We start from the raw sequence: 25,411 nt of genomic DNA, 5'->3' as shown, positions 1-25,411 counted from the left end.
TACATGAAGTGTCCACCACAATTTAGAATGAGATTTGGTTAATTTAACTGCTCAGCTAGATGGATGCATTTAATAACATTATTGATGACTGACTGAATATTTCGTATATCCAAAACAAACAAATAGTAAAATTCTCCAAAAAAGTGACTCCTTAAACCAAGATTTTGTCGGTCTTTGGATTGTTTCATCAAAACAAATTCAAGCGGCTAAAATCCGCGAGCTACGATTTACAGCTTGTATAATAAAAGCCTACACAATACATGTAACACCTTTCATATTAAGCTTTTAAATATAATTATAGCATTGTGCAGTGATATTAATAGCTCTAGCAATTTGCAAAGATAATGAGCATTACATAAAAGCTTCTGTTAGCCACTTCTTCTACCTCATTTATCTTTCTATCTCAATCGCACTTTTAAGTTATAGCAAAAGGTTTTGCTTTCGGTTCCTCTGGAAACTGGTTCTTCTTAACTCTGATCCCCAAAAGGCTGCATATCTTCATTAGCATCAGGTCCACGATTTCCTCCTCTTCAGATGGCTAGGAAGGAGACAGAGCATTTTAAAAGTCTGGGGATAAACTGCTTTTTGTATAGTTTTGGTGAGAAAAAAAAAAAGAACAAAAATTATTTTACCTTATGGTGTATCTGTTCTTCAGAAAATGCCACCAGGATAACGGATATGAACAGATTGAGAACCACAAACGTCATGAAGATGATGCAAGAACCAATGACAAATGCACCAAGAACAGGATTGTAATGCAAAACCTGGGGTTTTAAGGGTAAAAATGAAAAGATTACAATCATTGAGTCTCATTATTATTGAGGAACGTTTCTATGATGATCTCACATACTTCTTCATAGTTAAAGATCCCCAGTTGTAAGCTTACGATGGTCTTAGCAGCATGGAGAAGAGTGTGGTAGGAATAAAGTTTCCAGCCGTACATTAAATTACACTGTGGGAGGATAAAAAAAAGCAGATGAGAAACAGTTTAATCAAATGTTTTTTATCATCTGTATTCTAGTTTTTTGAAAAACATCTCTCTCTCCCTCTCTCTGTCCTTCGAATCTTTGATTCGGCTTTTCTTCACCCTGAGGCTTGATGATCACAAGCTGATGAGTTGTATTGCAGATATAGGCTACTAGTGCATTCATTTTTTTTTTGCTTGTACCATGATACCTTAAAAATATGACAATTTTTGTTGTTTGTGATGCATTTCAGTCATATGAAATGGATATTGAGGGCATGCTGGGAAAAGACACATTTGAATTCAACAAAAACATGAAGGAATATGCAGTGCGTCTTGTAATGCAGAGCTGAGAAAACACACAAATCAACCTCGCATTTCTTACAGCAATGGAGTAAGCTAAGAGCATAATTGTCATGACGATAATGAAGCCAGAGATGTCGTTCCAAGCCCGATGAAGCGTCGCGGTGATCATTTGCAGTTTAGGGTTGAGGCGCAGCAGGTGCCACAGTTTGACTGTAGCCAGCAGAACTAGGAAAGCTATAAGGTATCCAAGAACTCCATCTGCTGTGGCAGTTTCATGGAAGCTAGCATGTCTGGCAGAGGAGCAAAGGGTTACTGGAGATACTGTATATGGCAAAGAAAATTAGCTGATTATAATGAAAGCTGATTAAATAACTGATTTACATTATGAGGGATTATCCTTTATTTTCACATCCTGAATTCAATGAAACGAAACGTTTAAATGTACTCACTCGTCTTTGTGGTTTTGATAGTACTCAATGTCTCGTTTGCCCAACAGTGTCCTCTTGATGAAAACACACAGCGCACTCCAGCTTAAAATAATGATAGCTAACTCCAAAACATTCCACTTGCTCCTGAAGTATTCCCACTTATGCTGTTTCATAAGCTTTCCCTGTTTAAAACAAAGAAAAAAGGATATCCTTCTCACTCATTCTGATTCTGTATTAAATCAACCATAATTATTGACAGTTTTCAAGTGAGAAGACTGACCTGCTGAAACATGTAATAAAGAATGAAGAGAAAATAGATGGCTTCAGAGGCCATCATGAAAATATGAAAACCATCAGTTGACTGATAAAGGCGGACACTTTGTAGATCACTGCGGTACTGGAATGCTCCTGTGAAACAAGAAATAGTTTATGAACCTCCTGGACCTCCTAGAAAGCAAAGAATTAAGAAAACAATTGTGACTCACCTACTGCTGTGTTCTCAAACATCAGCGTGACAATGCAGAAGAGGTTAACGTTAGCGTTATACACTGTGAACTCCACAAAGATAGCCCGACTAAATTTGTCCACCCAGGTGCTCTCGAAAAGGTACTGAAGCAAACTGTGAAGGAAAACACGGGTTTAGAATATATCTGAATACAACTAGGGAGGCACTTTGGCTTAGTGGTTAGCACGTTCGCCTCACACCTCCAGGGTTGGGGGTTCGATTCCCGCCTCTGCCTTGTGTGTGTGGAGTTTGCATGTTTTCCCCGTGCCTCGGGGGTTTCCTCCGGGTACTCCGGTTTCCTCCCCCGGTCCAAAGACATGCATGGTAGGTTGATTGGCATCTCTGGAAAATTGTCCGTAGTGTGTGATTGCGTGAGTGAATGAGAGTGTGTGCGTGTGCCCTGCGATGGGTTGGCACTCCGTCCAGGGTGTATCCTGCCTTGATGCCCGATGACGCCTGAGATAGGCACAGGCTCCCCGTGACCCGAGGTAGTTCGGATAAGCGGTAGAAAATGAATGAATGAATGAATACAACTAAATCAACCATGGTGCAGAAGCTCATTTCAAAAGGTTCAGTGAGAATTAACTAGACTGCATTACTGAAACTTAACACTTTGTAAAACTTTATACTACGGAGTTGGTAAGAGCTTAATTCTGAGTAGCTATAAGTTGTCATTATCTTAAACAGCACTAATCAGTCAGTAGTGTTCATTCTAATGCATTACCATTTGTATTGGAACATAGAAACTGCTTATATCTATATTCTATAGGAACACTATTAATATGGTGAATTCTCTTTACTGATGTTTAAAATCTTTGGAAGAAATCTCAGACACGAGAACATCTTTAGGACAGACATTGTTTGCTTGATTACTTGGTAACATGACTACATCATTACGATGGAAAAAATAGTGGTTGGTGAGGGAGCAACTTTTTTTAGCTAGTCTTTAGTCTATTACTGGTTTTCCAATTTATTCTTTGTGTCGGCAACTAATTACAGGGATCTGCAGTGTTGTCTTTAAATGGTGGGAACACTGGTAAAAAAATTAGGATAGCGTGATATATACATTTCTGCATACATAAGCTCATAGATATTGATGAGAGGCTAGTGTATTAGCTCTAAAAAAAGTACTTCTGGTTATAATGGAAATGTTTAAAGTTCCAGAAAACAAAATGCTCTTATTGTACACTTCAGGATATTTCATTAAGAGCACTGAAGGTTCGAGTAACTAATTGACGCATGTACAATTGGGCTGGATTGTGAAGGTCTCAAGCATTTGGTTGATGTATGGATGAACCATCTATATATGACATTCAAAAGAAAAACGACTTCATTGGCTTCTTTGTTAATATGTGTTATGAACAAGTATGAAAATTCTTTCCAACTCATTTGACCTTTGTTATTTTATAAATCACATACAGCATGCTGTTGTATAATAAAATGAATACAAGTTTTTTTTTTCTTTCTTTTTTTCCCTCCCTAATAAGAACAGCATGTACTATTTTTTTATTCCTCTTATACCACAGCAACAATGCCAATAATTACCATCAGTTTATAGTTGCATTTAATGATAAATGTTATCACATACAAATATAAACGTTTGTTCCATCACCAGCTTTTTTATTTATTTATTGAATTTTTTTTCAATTTTTTTTTTATTAGGCTTAGATTACATGAAGTGTCCACCACAATTTAGAATGAGATTTGGTTAATTTAACTGCTCAGCTAGACGGATGCATAGCATTATTGATGACTGACTGAATATTTCGTATATCCAAAAAATTATCTATTTATTTTAGGATAGCGTGATATATACTATTATGCATACGTAAGCTCATAGATATTGATGAAAGGGTAGTGTATTAGCTCTAAAAAAAACCAATTCAGTTGAAATTCCAACGAGTTTCTGAAAACCCCTGTAACCCCTACAAAATGCTATAAGCATCTCCTCAACCCTGCACCATAACATATCCATACCTTCTTGCGTTTTGTTTGTTAGGCCCCAGGTCCACAACAAAGCCTCCACCTCTGTAGAAAGCCACCCCACCCCAGATAGGATGCGCCCTGAGTCTGGACTGGGTTTGGTACCACCATGGCATGAGGAGACTCTTTGACACATTTACATCTGTTGATCGGTTCCAGCCTGGACTGTAGGAGCCCATGTCCTCTACCTCCCAAGAATATGGAGCATTGCAGTCATGGATGGAACGGCTCATGAAGCTGGAGGTCCTGCAGGAGTCCTTGTGCACTCGAACCTGCCGGAGTCGAGCATTGCCTACGAGCTTTGAGTTTCCATCTGTGATAAAGCCTAACATAATGACCAAAGTATATCAGACGTTATGAACATTTGGTCAAAGTGGATATAAACTTAACACATAAAAGATATACCTGGTTGTTGTCCAAAAACTCTATTCAGGAGGGTGGTGTTTGCCCAGGTAAAGACATCTTTGTAGGTCATACTGTCAGCAATGCCGGTCCTAAAACTCTGCTGAATGTGTTGAGTGAGGTAGAAAGCATTTGGATCTCGCTGACCGTAAGCCACCAGGAGTAGCATCCAGAGGAACCCTACATAAACTGTAAAGGAAGCACTTGGCTTACACTAAGCTGTTGCTGTTTTCCAGTTAAATATTACATTACAAAACAAATAGGCATTTCTTACTGAGAATCTCCCTGATGAGTGCAAAGACTTTCTGTTCTTTGATCATGTTGTTCCTCATCTTCTCAATATCACAAGGAGGAGGAGGCTGATAGAAACTACATGTGCTGTCCCTCCTGGCAATACATATGCTATCAGGATCATCTGTGGAACAAAACCTTCTTGAATGTTTTCAAAATACATCATAATAGGAAACTTATTGGGAACATTCTTTTATTCCAAATTATTAATTGCTTTATTCTGGTCAGCATTATGGTAGATCTGAGACTTTCCCAGGGAGAATGGGAATAGATTTGGAATACCCCCTGGATGAGACTCCAGCCCATCGCAAGACACTGTGCATATACACATTTACACATTCACACTTACAGTAGGGGCAATTTAACATAGTCGGTATACCGTATCTAATGGACTGGTCCTGGGAGGTGGAAAGAAACAAGTGAACCTGGATGAAACCCAACATGGAGATGTGAAAACATGCACAGAGTGTAACTTAGGCTTATGATTAAACCAGGGCTGTGAGGCAGCAACAATGCCCAAAAAAAAATAATCATCTTTAAAGGGTACCTGTACTTGATAAAGCACCCTCAATTGAAACATCTCCATAATCTTCTTGATCGACTGTCTTTAGAACCAGAGCAAAGAAGACTGCAAATCCAAGCACCTAAGTAAAAAGACAGTGACAGTTATTTAGAAATATCTTGATTCACTGTTCATATTAATACAAAAAAGCCAAATTTGTCAGGAATTGTTACCTTTATAGGCTGGGTAATGAAGAGGCTCTCAAAAAATGACACAACCATAGAAATAAGCCAGCTAATAGAGCGATCCGTTCCATAAGTCAACCCATACATCATGGTGAAATATGCTGACACTCCACTAGTGGCTGCAACAAGAATCCAGCCAACAAACACAAACCACCAGGGTAAGCCTTTCTGACAACACTTCTTATCACCTCCAGCATGCTCCCCCAGACTGGAGCTACAGGAGATCTGGTCTCTGTTGGAGCTGGAGGAGAGATATGGCTCTAGCAATCGTTTCATGCCCTGAACCTGCAGCACTGCCTGAATGTAGCTCTCTGGTTTAGAGAACCGGGAAGGACCCAGCAGTCTCAGCTCTTTCTCCACATTCTGAAGTTGTTTGTAGAGATACTGCCTGAAAATTCTGTGTTTCTCTTTTGGTATATTTTCAGGACTCCTTTCTGGTAATGTAGTAAAATAAACAAGAAGCATATTTTAAAGCATGTTTAACAAAAATGTAAGAGAAATTGTTTTTGTATTTGTTTAGCTTTTCAGTCCATACCATGAAGATTTACAGCACCCAGAGAGATGGCGAGTTCCTTTTTGGAGGCATCAGAGTAAAACTCGCCTACACGGTTCTGCTGACAAATAATGTCTTCAACTAGTGACAGGAGATCGTTGATATCCATTTTCTCAGGGTCTATCGTTGGCATAGGGCTCCTCAGAGCCTTGGAGAGAGATTGGGCTATCCTCTTGATGTCCTAAAATTTACAAAAGGGCAAATAAAACAAATATTTGAAGTGTTTAAGAAAAGTATTTAAGGAAATCATTTTTTAATGCTCGGTGTACTCTCGTGTACCTTGGTCACAGCATCTGGCGTGATCTCCCTGTGGTCACTCTGTGGAGACGGAGGTTGGGTTGGCGACACCCGTCCTGTTTTTCCTTGCTTAACAGAAGCGGTCTTAGACTGTTTAGGAGTTTGATCTGTTGCTCGTTCTCTTGGTCGAACATTTCTGAAGATGCTTACTATAAGAAGGTTGATGGGAAACATAATAATGGAGCTCTGGATCCCAATCATCACCTGCTGCCAGGTAAACTCGATCTTCCCTTTAGGCAGAAGTTAATAGAGCATTATTCTTTTTTAAAGAACTTCAAATTGCCATGATAAAGTTAGTATTAATATAAATGGGCAAAAACGTGCATTACCCAGATCCATGGTCTGTTCAGAAGGGTCAGTGGGAATCCCCCAGAACATGATGCTGGTCAGCATGGTACAGAGCAACAGAGAGAAACAGCATGAAACACGCTGTACTCGGGTGAAGTTACTATTGGGTGGCCGAGTGATCACTGAAAACCAAATGTGACCATCTTGGAAATCTTTTGTGGTTTTCATAAAGAACAGATTACTGTTGAAACAGAAACATAAAGTTTTAATACAAATGTATAAAAATAACTTATGATAGTATAAATTACTGAGCTGTTATATGACGTACACTATATACCTAAAAGTATGGAGACGCCTGACTCTCACAGCCATGTATGGGCATTCCCCATGCTGTTGCTAGCACACAATTGTCTAGAATGTCTTTGTATGCTGTAGCATTGAGATATCTTTATACTGAAACTAAGCTAAGATCCATGAAGACATAGATTTCCAAGATTGGTGTGGAAAAACTTGAGTGTCCTGCACAGAACGCCTGACCTCAACCCCAGTGAATATTTTTGAGATAAACTGGAATGATGCCTTCGCACCAGACAACATCACTGCCTGACCTCTTGTGCTCCTGTGGCTGATTGATCAATACAAACAGCGACAGCCAAATTTTAATGCCTTCACAGAAGAGTGGAAGTAATTATAATCTAATCTAAAGTAATTATACCAGCAAAAGAGGTACAGTTCAATATTATGCCCATAGTTTTGGAATGGGATCCATTACTGGTGTGTCCACATACTTTTTTCCATATTGTGCATCTGCAGGGGATATTGTTCATGTAAGTAATGAAACCCACCTAAACCTTTTTAAGTCAGTTTCTGTTGCTGCAGGAAACACTTTATCCAGGGTGCACTCTCCGACATCAATAGCCAGCCATGAACTACATAAGAAATGCCACTTTTGTCCTGTCTCCAGGTCTTGGACCATCGCCTTATTAACATACCTGAATAGCAGATATTAAAGGTAAATCACGTGGCTCCACTATGACAACAGTGGATATGATTACAAAGCAGCTTTACAGGAATAGACAATTTATATTCATCCCATCCCTAATAAACCAGCCTATTGGTAACCTGTTTGACTATATTAGGAAGAAGCCATGAGGGGAAACATTTACAGCATTTGATCGATGATCTTATTCAGAGCAACTTACATTTATCTCATTTATACATCTGAGCAAGTGAGAGTTCAGGGTCTTGCTCAAGGGCCCAGCAGTGGCACCTTGGAGGTTCTAGGATTCAAGCTTACACCTTTCAAAGGAGCAGACCAATACACTAACCACTGGGCTACCACTTCTCCACACCAGACTCCTCTCCTCATCTGAGTGACAATAAAAAGTATGACTGTAAATTATTTCCTTTCAAAAACTTTACATTATATAGTCAAGCGCAATTGTGTGACCCAGAGCTTTAAACAATTAATGAATATGAGCATAATTTCTAAACTTAATTATAGTTTTAACAGGGAAGTGGTAGCAAAGTGGTCAAGGCATTGGACTAGTGTTCAAAAATTTGAGAGTTCAATATACCGATATTCTGATACTGGAGGCTTCATCCATCCATTCATTCATTCATTCATTCATTTTCTACCGCTTATCCGAACTACCTCGGGTCACGGGGAGCCTGTGCCTATCTCAGGCGTCATCGGGCATCAAGGCAGGATACACCCTGGACAGAGTGCCAACCCATCGCAGGGCACACACACTCTCATTCACTCACGCAATCACACACTAGGGACAATTTTCCAGAGATGCCAATCAACCTACCATGCATGTCTTTGGACCGGGGGAGGAAACCGGAGTACCCGGAGGAAACCCCCGAGGCACGGGGAGAACATGCAAACTCCACACACACAAGGTGGAGGCGGGAATCGAACCCCGACCCTGGAGGTGTGAGGCGAACGTGCTAACCACTAAGCCACCGTGCCCCCTGGCTTCATCCATTAATAGTAAATTAACATCTACAACCTTTATCATGTTTTTTTTTTGTCTAATTTGTTTTTAGTAGACAAAGATAACACAGATCATCTGCCATACAAGTTTTTACCATGCAGGATGTTTCCCAGAATTATCATGCCATAATCTGATGCTCTGCAGCTCTCCAAGTGAGAACGGCGTGGTGAGGAGGAACATGTCCGTTCCTCCTCTTTCAAATACCGGCTTTTCTGGGTCAGTTAGGTGATGGGGCTCACTTTCTCCCTCAGAGCCCAGCAGAGTCACTGTAGCCTATGGTAACATTGAAAATTACTGTATGTGGTAACACTTAGACTTCATTCCTGATTGAACATTCAGGCTGAAATAGACAAACTGACCTGAGATGATGTAGATGCTCCACGGCGATGCCCAGTGCTGATGGTCAGTAAGTAGCGATATTCAGCCAAGGGATCATTATCATCTAACACTGTGACTTTCACCTTTAAATTTAGATTACACCATACATAGAAAACATGCATCAATATCATCTATAGATTTTTTAAAATGCAAAAGCATTTTTGTATTGAAGCTAAGAAAACATTTGTCTAGCAAAAAATGCCAATCCATCTCAGACAGCAATCACATATTTTTCAAAAATGCATTTTGCTTTTACTGTCACAGGTTGAGTTACAGCTTTTAAATTGACACTGTTGTGTTTAAGTATAGAACCGGCAAATACAAACAGCGTGGCTGACTAGCATCTATGCTTAAGACATAACATTAGCGACATTCTAATGATAATAATAATTCGACGTCTTGCTGAACTCCTGATTTGTAAGTTTTTGTAAGTATATTTTATAGGGGAGAATCTGCTGAAATAACAGGGTTGAGTAAATGAACTAAAATGTACATTTGTCATAATGTACTGTATGATGCATGACTTATAGGAAAGGATATTTCAAGCATAGCATGCTAATGGATTTACGCATTGCAATATTTACATTTGAAGGAAATGTGACATTAAAGGGGTTGATATCGGTAAAATGCAGTTTTCTTAGTGTTGTTGATATGATAATGCATATATATCTTTGCAGATGTCACAATATGCACGTTTAAAATGTCCCTTTTCCTTTCCTTTACATACATATTTATAATATCACTGGGACACAAATGACACCCCAATCATTAAATCACTCATAAAATAATATGTACAGGCATACTGGTGCTTACTTGGAACCAGAACATTTCAAGATAACAAGATAAAGATTGACAAATAAAGCACTCTGGAATCATTTCAATAAAAACTACTACAATAAAGAAGACCTTTGCAGTGTCTTGGATGTCCTTTCGTCGAGCCCAAACCACAGCTATGAGGTAGATGAGGAAAATAGCGCCCACGAAACACACCACTACAGGGTTATTGACAAACGTGGCGAAAAGTTCAGCTGTGCGGGACACGTCTACAAGGTTGGGCATGACAAAGAAAGAACTGCCGAAAAATGTTAGATGAGTACACAGGCACTGAGTAAGCAGTGGTGTGGTGTGAGGTCCAACCTGAGGAGACAGAAAAGTGAATAAATGAATGCTTCTACAATACATATTCTCATCTTGTAGTCTGTTTTGGAGAAAATCTACTAGTTAAACTTACCCTGCAGCCATTGTCACTCCATGTGGTTTCAGTCTCATCCCAGTACTTACACTGAGCAGCTATCGACGTGATGTACACTGAGGCATTTGAGGAGTTTAAAACTGCTGAACCAATAGGCCTCACCAGAAGATAGTAAACCCCTACTTCTAGTGTTATATCCCTGGAATCCAGGACCCATGCATACCTGTCTTCTATATAACACAAAAACACAATCAAAATCTTCATACATTTAAATTACTATGTTCATTTGAAAGTGGTTAAAGTTCATCTCCACTCTGAAACACACAAAATATATTTATATTGGAATACTTGTAATCTTCCTAGCGCTTTTGGTGCTAATTTATTGGGTGCTATTTGTTTTTCCATTATTATCATGAGAGGTTAATGGTTGTCTGTTGCTCGGATGTATCATGAGGACATGATGTCCTAGTTCATATTTATGAGTAATCCAACACAGAATAGTGGTGACAGGAAACGCTGAACTCAGAGACACCATTGTGTTGAGTCATAACGGAGAATCTGAGAGTTGGACAGAATGAAGGACTAAAGCACTGCTGCATCTAGTCTTTAGGGGGATATAAAGTCAGATAAATCCCACTGGCAGCACAGTCAATGGGTTGTATGGCATTGTGGAAGTGATGTAAGGAAACTGTTAACCAAATGTTAACTGTTGGCCAATATGCCATTAAAAGCAGTTCACCGTTGAAAATAATTCTTGCTTGTCAATGGAGATTATGAAGCTTAAGATGCAAGTTCACGGTGGCTTAGTGGTTAGCACGTTCGCCTCACACCTCCAGGGTTGGGGGTTTGATTCCCACCTCCGCCTTGTGTGTGTGGAGAAAATTGTCCGTAGTGTGTGAGTGTGTGTGTGCCCTGCGATGGGTTGGCACTCCGTCCAGGGTGTATCCTGCCTTGATGCACGATGACGCCTGAGATCCCGTGACCCGAGGTAGTTCGGATAAGCGGTGGAAAATGAATGAATGAAGATGCAAGTTGTTCAGGGTAGATTTTTTCCATTTCTGTCTAAATTTACCTGCTGAATTGCCTGGTTGAGGCAGCTGAATTGTGGTCTTGTAGTGAGTGTTGTTTGGGTAGTGTTCAAACCCCAGGAGTAAATGTAAAGGTATCTCATCTGAGGGGTCCAATTTCAAAACCAGAGATATATTTGGTGTAGTCACATTAATAATTAAAGTACTGTAGTTCTTCAGGTCCAGAAATGTACTGTTAACTTCAGCCTCTGGTCTCGACAAGATAATCTGGAAAACAAAGCAACACAAAGAGGACATATGGACTATATAGTAGCTATACGCACTCTTAGATGTTACTGCTTTCATGAATCTGTGAAACATCTTACCTCAATCTCCTCACTGAGGTCTGATACTGGGATAACAGATCCATTCTCTCGAGTGATGGACAGAGATGCCACTGCTCCACTGATGAGTTCACCTTCCCTCAAGGGGAAAGGGTTTATCGCAAAACTCAGCATCTGTGACCATACACACAGTAACACATGAAACAAAGAACAATTATAAATGGACTGCACATTTAATTAAACAACATACTAATTGGAGAGTGCTTTCTTGGACAAAAACTAGTAAATTCGCACCCGTAGATCCACTGTCTCTTCTAAAGGCAGCACATTAGGACCCAAAGACGGGAGCACAAAGCTGGCGGAGCTGTTGTACTCAATACTGAAGGACTGCTTCTGAAGTGCCACTGGGGACATTCTAATACAATTTAAAAACAGAATGAAAAAAATTATTTTTAAAATGAGTTATTTTTTTCTAATCTTCAAACTGAACACATTTCCATACACACAAATCACAGTGCATATACACTCACTGTCCACTTTATTAGGAACACTTGTACACCTGCTCACTTGTACACCTGCATCATGTAGCAGTAATGCAAAAAAAAACCTAAACTAAATCATGAAGAAGTGGGGGGGAACGGTGGCTTAGTGGTTAGCACGTTTGCCTCACACCTCGAGGGTTGGGGGTTCGATTCCCGCCTCCGCCTTGTGTGTGTGGAGTTTGCATGTTCTCCCCGTGCCTCGGGGGTTTCCTCCGGGTACTCCGGTTTCCTCCCCGGTCCAAAGACATGCATGGTAGGTTGATTGGCATCTCTGGAAAATTGTCCGTAGTGTGTGATTGCGTGAGTGAATGAGAGTGTGTGTGTGCCCTGCGATGGGTTGGCACTCCGTCCAGGGTGTATCCTGCCTTGATGCCCGATGACGCCCCATGACCCGAGGTAGTTCGGATAAGCGGTAGAAAATGAGTGAGTGAGTGAGTAAATCATGAAGATGCAGATTAAGAGCTTCAGGTAATGTTCACATCAAAAGGAATGTAGTCTTCTGCTGTTGTAGCCCATTCACCTCAAGGGTCGATGTTTTGTGCATGCTGAGACGCTTTTCTGCTCACCACGGTTGTAAAGTATTAGTTAGTATATCCTTCTTGGCAGCTTAAACCAATCTGGACCTCTCTTCACAACACGGCAATTCTAAACACAGAACTGTCTCTCACACAGTGACTTTGTTTTTTGTTCTTTAACTAGAGCTCTTAACTTGTATCTACATTGCATTGTGCTGCAGCCATATGTTTGGTTCCTATTACATTGGATGGTGAGGGTATTTGTTACAAATCTCACGTAAACAGATGAAAATCTTTGTTGACCAAGTGACATTAGAAAGGAGGGTGTACTTCAGGCATGGGCTACCAAATTTGAATTATTTTATCAATCCATATAAATATTTTTAGTCATCCTTATGTATCAACATTGCTTATACATCATACACCATCATGATGTCATTATTTTAATTCTGCTCCTTCATTGGGTCTGTTTGGTTAATACTAAGCTGGAAAACTGACTGACGATTGTGAATAGAAGGTCAGATAATATTATGAGGTGGTATTTTCTGTGTATTATGTGTAAATAAGAATTCATGTTTTCACCCGATCAGGTATCGGGTTTTGTATTGCCTGTAGCTTACCTGTTTACATACACACTGATCTCAGAGGTGCTAACAATAATAGGCTCTTGGTCTACACTTGCACCAACCAGCAGTGCACTTTGGACATTGTCTGCTGCATGTAGCAGGTTTTCAGAAATGACATCCTAGAGATAAGCAAAGGAGAGATACAGCTTATTGCAAATAACACAGAATTCTCAAATAATAAGGTGCTTGATATTCTATAATAGAGTCATTAATATTTCTACTAATGGTGTCTTTGACTGTGGTGCCATCTTTAAAATCAGGGTTATTTTATTGCACTCATTCTAATGCTTTTCATTACATTCTGGTGTGTTCTTTAATGAGGTAACGTGTAATTTTGAGCAAACTGTTGTGGTACAGTGTATCCAAAATAATAGATAATAATAATAATAATTTATTGATTATTTTCTTATTAAAGCATGCCCCAAGTCCCAAATTCCCTGGAGAATGATACCTGCTGGTCTGTTCTGGCAGAAACTTTGAGGATGTTACTGGCAGCCTGGATGATGGGTATGACCGCCTGCTTTGTTACTTCTTGGTCGTCCCCCTCAGAGAGTGTGAGAGAGACCAGGGACAAACTGAGGTTTGACAAAATTGAACTAGCCTCTAGCTGTAAATAAGAAAGAAACATTTGAGTGAAAAATATTATTCACACATTATTCAGAGTGATGGAACAGGAGTACTACCTGAGCTGTAGATGTCAGCTCTTCACTCTGTGTAGTGAGGCTCACTACAGCATCAGCTGTCTTTTGCACTTCTCCAGGGTTCTTTAGAGGGGCAGAATTCACAGCTGTGCCTAGGTCTATCAGCATCTTCTCTCGGAGCTTCAGTCAGGACGTGCATGTTTATTAATTAATGTGCAGAGGCGTGAAATGATCAGCAAACTGTACATAATTCTATATTCACACCTTCATCTTTGCATCTTGTTTTTGGCCCTCAGGTGTGTCCTCATTCAGCCTGTATGACACGGACTGGAACATCTGGGCTAGTGTTGCCCCTGTCAGCTTCCCATGCTGCAACATTTGGTCCACCTGCTTGGACACAAAGCCCTGTAGATCCTCCACTGAGTGCCCAGTACTAACATCATTTACCTGAGATCATTAAAAAACACAGGAACAAATGACAGATATGACAAATTGCCCTGTTCGGGAGCTAACTCTCTAACATCAGCCCATTTAGTGGGATACCCAAATAACCTTTCTCAGTTTCAGTATTAATGTAGTTACCACTACTACCTTTGCAGGGCAGTATAGCTACAAATTGTGATGTAGTTGTGTGCAAACCTGGACAGATAAAGTTGTGTTTATCTTCTCTCCTTCCACATTCTCAACAATGACTGCTACAACCAGGGTGTAGTTAGTACCACCTCCAAGAGGGAGAAAGAGTGACTTCACTGTCTGGTTATGGCCACAGTACAAGTAGTCACCTATAGCCCAGATATATCAAAGGGCAGTAAATGATGAACGATGGGAACATGTGAGAATATTGAGAACATCATAAGCATTAGGTCAAGGTTTTCTCACCAGTGGATGTTCTGAAGCAGTACATGCATGGTCCAGATTTGCAGAACGAAGGAGCTACAGTACAAAGGATGTTGAAGGGAGAGAAAATGTCTCCAACAGTGGGGTTAATGTTACAGGACGGTGCTACATCTAGTAGAGGATTAATTGCAGTGGTGGGAGAACTAAAGGGAGTATTGGGGGTAGTTATAACAGCCTGTGATTGGGTTTGGGATGCAGGCTGCCTATTTGTGGCTTGACTATTAGGTAGTAATGTTGGGAACAAAGTAGACGAGACACCGAATATTGGGATGGTGAATTCAGTTGATCCAGATAATCCATCTCTTACACCTAAAATAAAATAAAGACATTGATGCAAGCCTCATTAACTATTGTAGTTCATATTGTTTTCATTTGTAAAACCTTAAAGAAATCCAAATAAAAAAAGATAAAGTGATACCCACCGTACACAACAACGTTTATGTTCTGCTGTGCATTGACTAGAATTTCACTCTCGATTATAAAAGAACTGGCACCTTCCTTCTGTTTTATCAGGGATTTCTGCCCTGTTTCAGAATAGCAGGAACTCAAAACATCCTAAAAGCAACGAATTAAGAAACAACAAAACATAAGTCACAATATTGCTATATAAATATGGAGTTATTACAGATAATATAAATGCACTTACAGGAACATGGCTTTTGTCCTCAAAGTACCAAACAATTTGCTGACAGCCTTCACACTGCAACTGCAGATTAACATTCGCTTTGACATTCACTGGGTTGCAATTGGAACATCTGAAAAGAAAATAGCATAAATATCAATAAAGTGAGACAGAATGTGATCATAATACGAGCAACAAAAGAGACTAAATCATTTTTTTCCGTTGTAGAAGCAGAAAATGAAGGCCGAGGTACATGATAAAATGATGTTAAAAATTCTTGCAGTGAAGATATTTTTTATCTGCTTTTCTCTTTTTTTCTTTACTGGTAAAGCAACATAAATACATTGTTGAAAATTACCTCACTTTTTGCTCCAGTAGCCAAAAGTTTGGACATACCAAATTATAAATAAGCATTTATGTAAATTTAATATAAATAGTAATGTTAGTATCTGTGTTTTTTTCTGAAATAATTAGCAAATTTTCTTAAATAGGTTTTACTGAAGGGGGAACGGTGGCTTAGTGGTTAGCACGTTCGCCTCACACCTCTAGGGTTGGGGGTTCGATTCCCGCCTCCGCCTTGTGTGTGTGGAGTTTGCATGTTCTTCCCGTGCCTCGGGGGTTTCCTCCGGGTACTCCGGTTTCTTCCCCCGGTCCAGACAAGCATGGTAGGTTGATTGGCATCTCTAAATTGTCCGTATTGTGTGAGTGTGTGATTGCGTGAGTGAATGAGAGAGTGTGTGTGTGTGTGTGGGTGGGTTGGCACTCCGTCCAGGGTGTATCCTGCCTTGATGCCCGATGACGCCTGAGATAGGCACAGGCTTCCTGTGACCCGAGGTAGTTTGGATAAGCGGTAGTAAATGAATGAATGAATGGTTCACTCATAAGACATCACAAAACACCCCCCACTTAGACTACCCACAGTTTGCATATCAGCCCAATAGGTTGGTGGACAACATGAGACATGGGATTTTGGCTCAGCGTTTAAATCTCAGAACTACAGTCAGCGGGGACTTGAATTTGGACAATAACATCAGCTTCATCACATAGAGGATGTACTTCCTGCACCAGTTGAAGAAGTTCAACCTGCCTCAGTAGCCCGATTAAGCAGTTCTACATAGCCATCATAGAGTCTGTTATCATTACCTCCATCACAGTCTGGTGCAGCTCAGCCACCAAACATGACATGCACAAACTGTAGAGCTTCATCAGGTCCACAGATAAGACCATTAAAGCTTTGTAAAACTGCCTACCCTACTCATATTACTGAAACACCTGTCCAAGGTAAGGAACTGAAACAGAAGTTAACTGGCATGTGATTAAAAACAGCTACGATTTTCTCTGCACACAATGAAATTCTAGCTACCCGATCAATAAAATCAGACATAACTAATAACTAATCAATAAAAGAGACATAATTCCACCCGAATTGGATGAATTTGAAGAGGACAAACACCGCACAGTTTGCACAAGGAAGTAAATAAAACATCTTACGTAATGACAGGATTTAAATCATTCCCTGGAGATACAAAGATGCATTTGCTTGCTGTCTGTTCCTCTAGCTGCACTGTAGTCTTCTGAGCAGTCACAGTGTAAACTGAAAAACTGTAGGGTGGTGGAAGACAAGTAGCATTTATCTGATGGGTTTTAGTCTGAGTGCTAACATTACAGGGACAAGTTCCACCTGAAAGAGAAACAAACAGGCAATGGAGTCCAACACTTAAAATACCTCCAATGGAGAGAAAAGGAAGTTGAATCTAAGTAGCTAAGTGGAATCTATATTTTTATTATGTTTTTCATAAATGACCACTTACTGCAGTTCCAGGCAAATGTGTAATGGTTAGCATTTCCATTTAGGCCATTAACATCCAACATTATACTACTTGTGCCTACAACTGGGCTCTCTGGGTTTGCAGTGATCATCAAGATATTGCCACTTAGCTCTCCTGTATGATCTCCTGTCTAAAAAGTGGGAAAGTATTAATAGAATTGACATATTGCATTTGATGTTTTGATTACACAAAAATTTGTTTTATATACCGAATTGTCCACCTGGCAATCCAATAGTGTATCTCCAGCTTCGACTTCCATTGAGGTAAACCAGTTAGATGCCTTAACCTTTATCCGCATTGAACCTGTAACATGAAATTCTTTTGGTTATTTTTAAAAACAACTAGGAATAAAGAGTTGCATTAGAGCAATATTAACAGCACCTTCTATTTTGCTTGAGACCCTGAACATCTGTAAACTCCCATTTAGCATGCGATGGATCTCTGAGAAGCTATCGTTATCCGCAGTCACCAGAAAGAGCAACTCAACTGGAGCACCGTGGTCCAAAGAGACATTAACATATAGAGCTGAGTCTGAGCACAGGTCCTGTTCTGGTGCCACAGAGGCTTTAAGACCATCCACTGGCTCCACCAAGCAAAGTTCCAGAGGAACAGACACATCTGGAGCAGTCACTCCATTGGAAGCCAGGAGACTAAGTTGATGGCATCCCAAGCCCAACAGTTGTAAAGTTTCTTGAGTGATAGTGATGTTGTGAGGAACAATCCCTCTGACTTCAGAAGAGCGTACAAGCTCAGTGATTCCATGTTGAATTTTGTATGTGATGTTAGTACCTGATGGAATAAAGTGGTTATTTTCAAGTGGATCTAAATAACTGTAGGTTTTCATTAGAAAATGTTATGATAAGTGTTAGATTTTACCAGCACTGAGCTGCACTTGGATTCTCAGCACATGGTTATTGAGACCTTTGCAGTTTTCACTGTCTGTTGTCTGGTTTGAGCTATGGCACACAATTTTGCTAAATTTCCCAACAGGTTCTTGGATTCTGATGGTTTTCTGAGCTGTCACATGCCACTCACTGGTGCTACACTCCACTGTAACAGTGTACACTCCAGCACGTTGGTATCTGTGCACTATAATACTCTGTAACCTAATAAGAAAAAGAGACTTAATGTTAATGTTTTTACCTATTTATTTATTTATTATTTGCTGAATTCTCTATGAAAGGTTGTAATTTACTCTTCAGGCATGTAGGGGTCAATAGTGTGTCCATCACCAGCATTCAAAGTACACGTAAGATTTCCTTGGAAAGGATGGAGCAACCATTTTGTGGCCAAGGTGATGTTTTGAAAGACAGCAGCTTGCTTGTTGATCAATAGATGAAGACCTGTTAAGCAACAAAATAGTGTTATTGTGTTACTATTGCATAAACTCTCCTATTGGACCTGATTTCTATTTTCCTAGAATACAACATGTATTATCCTTTAGATTTCGCAACTATGTTGAAACCATGCAATATGACACGTATCATGGATATAACTGTAAAGATTAAAGGTTATAGCTCATTTACTGCTTGAGCCACAGCATGATTAAGAGTGTTCTTGTAATCTTGAGCCATATCTGCTATCCAAATGATGTTAATTATCTAAATATATTTACAATAACTTAATTTTTATTGCCGCTTGTTAAGACAAGGAAAGTAATAAAGACTGAGAAAGTTCTCTGACCATCTTTGCAGTGATAATCCACTGATAAATAGCTTCCTAGTCCTGGGCATGGCTCTCCAAAGGATGCTACGTCTGCTACAGCCTGGCATACCTGCAACCCATGACAGTGCCCTGGGGAGAAGAAAGTTTATAATTATATAGTAATTATATATAAATTGTCACTCACAGATCACTTGTGCATGCATGCAATTATCTAATCAGACAATCCAGTGACAATAGTGCGGTGCATAAAATAATGCAGATAAAAGAGCTTTACAACAACATCAGAATGGGGAAAAATTTGATCTTTGACCGTGGTATGGTTTTTAGGCTTGTTTAAGTATTCCAGAAATTCACCATGATATTTTCACACACATTCTCTAGAGTTTACAAGGAATGCTGTAAAAACTGTAAAAACACCCAGTGACCAGCTGTCCTGTGAGTAGAAATGCCTTGTGGAGAGCGATCAGAGGAAAACAGCCAAACTGGTTTGACCTACGGTGAGTCAAATAATCACAACAACGATGTTCAGAAAAGCACCTCAGAACACACAACAGGTTGACAACATCTTGAAGTGGACATGCTACCACAGCAAAAGACCACATTAGGTTCCATTTCTGTCAGCCAAAACTAGACATAAAAATGATACCTGGATATTCAATTATCAAATGATTGGCTAATTGTATACTTGCATGAATGAGCAGGTGTACAGTTGTTCTCAATAGAGTATATTTTTAAAATGTTTCTAGTACAGTTCCTTTCATACCCGAAACCGTATCCACCACGTCGACCCAGCTGCACTCCTCCTGTAAAGATATATCAGCCAGAGAGTGTCCAGCCCTGCAGTAGTGCGGTGTCTTCCTGCCGTAGAAGCTGTCATCGATCTCTATAACCTGACCAGAGCCACACTGTAGCGTGGCATTGTGTTCCAGACAGGCTAGAGCATGTCCTGACTCTGCAAAAAGGAGACTAATTTGAATTCACATTACGGAATGGGACTAAGAGACTTTCCTGTGTGTGTATAAAGTAGGCTAACCAAACTCGCAGATAAAGTGGAGCTCTTGACTACAGTTTTCTGTTGATGCCCACTGAAATCCAGATTGCTTCATGATGTAACCACAAGCTTCTCCAACCTCAGGTTCACGGAACCAGTTAGAGTAACTCACATCGGATCCATCCAGCCAGGACAAGGAACCTACAAAGAGAAATTTGCTTGTCACATGACTAATGGGTTTTTAATGATTTAATCAAAAGTAAAATATCATGTAAATATTTAATATATTAGCTGGAATTTCACTTGTAATCGATGCTAGTTTATATGTCTCATGTAATATATATATATATGGGGGCACGGTGGCTTAGTGGTTAGCACGTTCGCCTCACACCTCCAGGGTCGGGGGTTCGATTCCCGCCTCCACCTTGTGTGTGTGGAGTTTGCATGTTCTCCCCGTGCCTCGGGGGTTTCCTCTGGGTACTCCGGTTTCCTCCCCCGGTTCAAAGACATGCATGGTAGGTTGATTGGCATCTCTGGAAAATTGTCCCTAGTGTGTGATTGTGTGAGTGAATGAGAGTGTGTGTGTGTGTGCCCTGTGATGGGTTGGCACTCCGTTCAGGGTGTATCTTGCCTTGATGCCCGATGACGCCTGAGATAGGCACAGGCTCCCCATGACCCGAGGTAGTTCGGATAAGCGGTAGAAGATGAATGAATGAATATATATATATATATATATATATATATATATATATATATATATATATACAAGTGAAATTCCAGCTAATATATTAAGTATATACATGATATTTTACTTTTGATTAAATCATTAAAAACTACACGTTGTCTGATGAGAGATGACGAGAAATCTCCAAAACAGTACTATAGCAAAGCACAGTTATTTTTCACGTTAGCATTTATTACCAAAGTTCTTATCACCCAGTATTAAAATAGAAGTAATAAAAGAGCTCAAAACCAAAGCTGACAGTTTTGCTCCTCCCATTTCTTAAAACAAAGACATAAAGAATGAAAAACAACAGCATTTGAAAATACACAACACCAAAGGACGGAGTCTGGACAATAAAGTCAGCTTCTTTGTATGTGGCAACAAAAGGCCCTCTGACATATAAAAGAGACTGGCACTTTTAGGGCCTCAGTGAATGGAGCAAACAAGCCATCAAAATGATGCTGGCTATACGAGATATCTAACGAAAGAAATATATCCTAGGTAGATTGTCCGTTATCAGTGGAAGGAGTGTGATTTCAAACTGTTATTTGTGCCTGATAAACCTGCAGACACATTACTGATAACAGTAACAAAGGTGCAGCTTGTGAGATAATGTTTGTACACTATACTCTTAAAGGGAATGGTTCTATCAGTTCCTTCATATATCGGTATGGCTCTTTATATAGAAACATTTTGAACGGTTCAATGAAAAGAACTTAATGGGAATCCAAGTCAGATGGTTATTTTAAAAGTCTTTTCATGATTATTTTATTATTATTGTAAAGATACGGCAGCCTAGAGGTTAAGTTTGTCTGACAAGAAACAAAGCCCTTAACCCTGGATTGCTTGGTTGTATAAAGTAAGTCAACATGTAAGTTGCTCTGGATAAGGCTGTCCGCCAAATACCATAAACATTATATTATGATATACAAATTCAGACAAGAAAATTCAAACACAGTATATATATTTCAACTTAAACCACACTGTTTTATGAAAAGAATGTATATAGTATTAAAAACAGCAAAAATTTCAATCGTTTCGGTTTGAATCATACATTTCATAAACTATTTCTTTGCTAAAATGTGTAATTCGTAAACAGTTCAAAACATTCATTTGTAAACATCTGTCAGCATTAATACCAATAATTACCATTATTACCAATAACACCACCACATGGTACATACAACTGTAAGAACCATTCACTGAATTTTACTTCATCACATATCACTTTCTGTACTGTACTAATATCAGATACCGTCTCTGAATATCCTTGTATTTAATGTGCAATACCGTCCATGTTATGTTAATCATTTATAGTGGGAGGAGTATACAAAATGCAGCATCCGAATTTCACTGTATATAGATGCCTACGTGCTCTTTATGCACATGGCAATAAAGTTATTTTATAAGAATATAGTTAAAATTCTAGTGGCATTAATTTCACCTTTAATTCTTTGAACCTCTTTGTTACAGTTATTTTCATATATTTTTCTATAACAGCACATCCCAAAGTGTGCTATACCTTTACACAGTAACTCAGGGTGTCCCAATAGTCTCCATACACAGGGGAAATGAACACATTTAGCAGAATGTTTTACAAAATGTGGAGTGGCTGCTGAGATCCCCGGATCTGAGGCCACATAAAGGCCATAATGTACCAAGGAAAGATACATCACAAAGACCATTTAAAGGAACTCGAAACGTATGACAGACAACTCTGTGTGTGTTTATAAAGAAATGGATATCATGTTCAGGATGTATAAAATAAAGTTTGCTCAAATGTATTCATTTCTCCTCTATAAGGAGACTACGGGACACCCTGAGTTACTGTGTAAAGGTATAACACACTTTGGGATGTGCTTTTATAGGAAAATATATGAAAATAACACAAAGTTTACTGACAAAGCACTGATACTGGAGACTATTTCCATAAATGTTAAATAACCATCTACTTACAGAAAACCTCACCAGACATAACAATCTATTTAATCTCTTTACTGTAAGGTGTATAAGTTCCTATAATTTCACTGTTACTATAGAAACAATTACACAGTATGTATAGTATACTATGTACAGTATATAGAATCAATGCATTGATTTGAATTAAAGTGGCTACATGGTGCTATAGAAAATGAGTCAATCTTATGGCTAGTCAGATTTTTAAAAATGAACACTTAAATAACATATACTGTAAAGAATATATTGTACAAGTTTAATGTCCAGGTTTAAAAAGATGCTTGCAATTAATTTAATCTTTAAAACATTGCACGTCTTGTCTCCAGAAATTATGGTAGGTAACTTAGATGAGTGTAAAACTGCTTTTAGGATTATAACCCTGACCAGTTACCCCAACCACTTACTCATTGCTAATTCAATAGCTTGTATTTGTACTTGTACAATAACTGGTACCCCTCTAAAAACCTTCACTCATCTTAAAAAATGGCACATATATGCTCAAGACAAATCTACTTGCCCTCTGTGGCAGCGGAGCCCATGCTGAAGTTGAAGGAGGAAGGTGCCAGACCTAGCCACCAGTCCTGCTCTAATTGCAAATGTCTGTGGAGAAATTGCTGCGTCTCATCATTCTGGATGAAGGCCAAGTGTCCACCTCCACGCTCACACCAACTTTGAGCTTCGAGGAAGCTTCGCTGCAGGGTCACAAACTCATAGCAGGAGCCTTCAAAGGCTTTTTGGTGCTCAAGACAGATCTGGGTTTCTGTGTCTTCTTCACTGTAGACTGCACTGATGCTGAGAATGACTAAAAGGAGATGAGTGGAGAGAGGATGTGTATCCATCTTCTCCTGCATACTTTTACAAGCAGTCAGTTGTGGTCCATATTTAAAGGGGGCTGATGTCAACGATCAGCTTAAAGACAGTGTAATTATACTGGTAGGTCTGGATGGCTGGGCTTTGTGCTTTTTCCATAGATTAATTAGAAGTATTGTCCCTGCACAATAATGGCTCATGTGTAAATAAGAGTATTGTTTCAGCTGGTACAGGCAGCCCTTAACATTTCTGCTGGATGGAGATAAGAGCAAGGGCTGACCATGAATGACAGTCCATGTAGTTGTGGCTGTAATTCAAATTACAGTGTTATTTTAACACCCTTTTTTTTAAAAATACATTGTCATTTTTAAGGTGACAGCTCATAAACAGGGACTAGTAATAGTAAAAAAAATTAACTAGAAATAGTTAAAACACATAATGTGCCATTCATTAGTAAATTTTAAAAATATATAAGAAAATAAAAAAAAAGGTGGTGTAATGGAGTTGGATGACAAGTTTACTGTGAGTTACTGTGGCCAATCCGACGTTGATTATTTTCCTATAACAGCAAGCTAGGAAGTATTATTTTCCTTACAACAAGTAAGCAAAAGGATTATTACTAAATATCACTATAGAATATAAATATCATTATTGCAAGTGGGACTTTAAATGGTTTACTTGGTTTGTGATGAAGAAACCGTAACCTTTAATTTTGATGTCCAATAGCAATACTTTTACACAAGTAACACTATTATTGACTTTCTACAAAATAGACCTTGACTGCTATTGGACAAAACATATGGCACACAGATAAAGTACTTTCCTAGGTCAAAAGTAAGTAGAATTGTGTGACTCAGCATGGACTCACACACGGTTTGCAGATGTTGTTAAATATCGCAGAGGTTAGCGATCAGTGGAAATGACTGATGGAAATCAGTGGAAATGTGGAAATGAATAGCCGAATGCATCATTAAGAAATGTGTCATGTGTTGGGTTATTATTATTATTTTTTTTTATTAAATCCAAGAAAACTTCATGAATGTTTACATTAAAAAAATACTCAGATGTTTCATTAGAAGTTCTAACCCTAGAAGAGAACTCAGTTGAATACGAGACAAAAAAAAACTTAGTAATTTATTTATTCAAGATAATTATCCATTAATACATATTTGTGGCAGAAGAATATGAAACTCTATAATTAGCAGTTAACTTGAGGGTGAAATCAAAGTCAGGTTTTTTCAATCAAAGTCATGCCAATAAATTGTGATGTTTTTTTATTTATATAATCTTAATAACAACTTAATAAACGTTGTATTTAAACACAGCTTAACTGTACATATTTTGCAGGTTATTTGTATAAGTGAACAAAAATCTACTATTGCACCTATAATTTCATTCAAAAACAACATTTTGTTTTTTGCGACCCTTTTGGCTTTCCATAACACAACTCCGCCTCGAGCGCGTAGCTGATGATGTCGTGATCATTCGAGGGTCTTATAACGAGATGCAGTGGGAAAGTTTAGCGTTTTGTCGTTTACTTGGTGAAAGTAGCTTTTTACTTAAGTTTACTTACTGAAAAAGCTACACGTTTTTCAATTTGTTCAGTTATTGGCAAACGACCAAAACAATGTAGTTAAGTTAGTAGCATAGCAACTTGTGGCTAACTGGTAATGACGTCACTGGTGTAGTGACAATGTAATATAACAAAGTGTGAGCTGGTATAAATGGTCTAGCAGCGCTCTGTTTGACAGACACATATAATGATCTGTTCTTAGTTTATTTATTTATATTTTTTATTTTGGTGGATCCCAGAACAGCAGCAAATGTCGTAAGTAACAGTAACAGCTGAGTCAGAGACATTATATCTGCTGAAACACCCCCAGATCGTTCACTGGGGGTCATTATCTA

At 39.0% G+C, this 25,411-nt stretch overlaps 1 protein-coding gene across 1 annotated transcript; it reads right to left on the bottom strand.

Moving 5' to 3' along the window:
- Positions 1–136: 136 nt before the first annotated feature.
- On the bottom strand, positions 137–23,544 carry pkd1l2a (polycystic kidney disease 1 like 2a). Its single transcript, XM_060884122.1, has 40 exons — positions 23,211–23,544; positions 20,056–20,214; positions 19,786–19,974; positions 19,041–19,151; positions 18,553–18,700; positions 18,234–18,463; positions 17,758–18,146; positions 17,340–17,487; positions 17,020–17,209; positions 15,553–15,661; positions 15,329–15,461; positions 14,889–15,215; positions 14,649–14,791; positions 14,274–14,456; positions 14,052–14,189; positions 13,820–13,975; positions 13,363–13,487; positions 11,980–12,100; positions 11,728–11,859; positions 11,407–11,629; positions 10,374–10,564; positions 10,049–10,279; positions 9,124–9,225; positions 8,859–9,037; positions 7,610–7,756; positions 6,806–7,005; positions 6,459–6,706; positions 6,162–6,360; positions 5,615–6,060; positions 5,427–5,523; positions 4,863–5,003; positions 4,592–4,777; positions 4,181–4,511; positions 2,184–2,317; positions 1,979–2,106; positions 1,720–1,880; positions 1,350–1,560; positions 851–952; positions 633–764; positions 137–538 (listed from the first exon to the last, which is right to left on the bottom strand). Exons 1-40 carry the CDS (start codon positions 23,542–23,544, stop codon positions 416–418), a joined length of 7,377 nt encoding a protein of 2,458 aa, XP_060740105.1. The 3' UTR covers positions 137–415.
- Positions 23,545–25,411: the final 1,867 nt, after the last annotated feature.

This window comes from Tachysurus vachellii, chromosome 1 (genome assembly GCF_030014155.1).
Source record: "Tachysurus vachellii isolate PV-2020 chromosome 1, HZAU_Pvac_v1, whole genome shotgun sequence".
In the NCBI taxonomy this organism is placed as follows: Eukaryota; Metazoa; Chordata; class Actinopteri; order Siluriformes; family Bagridae; genus Tachysurus; species Tachysurus vachellii.
This window is presented reverse-complemented; position numbering and strand designations above follow the sequence as displayed.

Coding starts and splice junctions, on each gene's coding strand:
- pkd1l2a (XM_060884122.1), bottom strand. CDS start 23,544: ATGCAGGAGAAGATGGATACACATCCTCTCTCCACTCATCTCCTTTTA. Junction 20,215..23,210: donor GGGCTCCGCTGCCACAGAGG/GCAAGTAGATTT, acceptor TTCTCTTTGTAG/GTTCCTTGTCCTGGCTGGAT. Junction 1,881..1,978: donor TTTATTACATGTTTCAGCAG/GTCAGTCTTCTC, acceptor TGTTTTAAACAG/GGAAAGCTTATGAAACAGCA.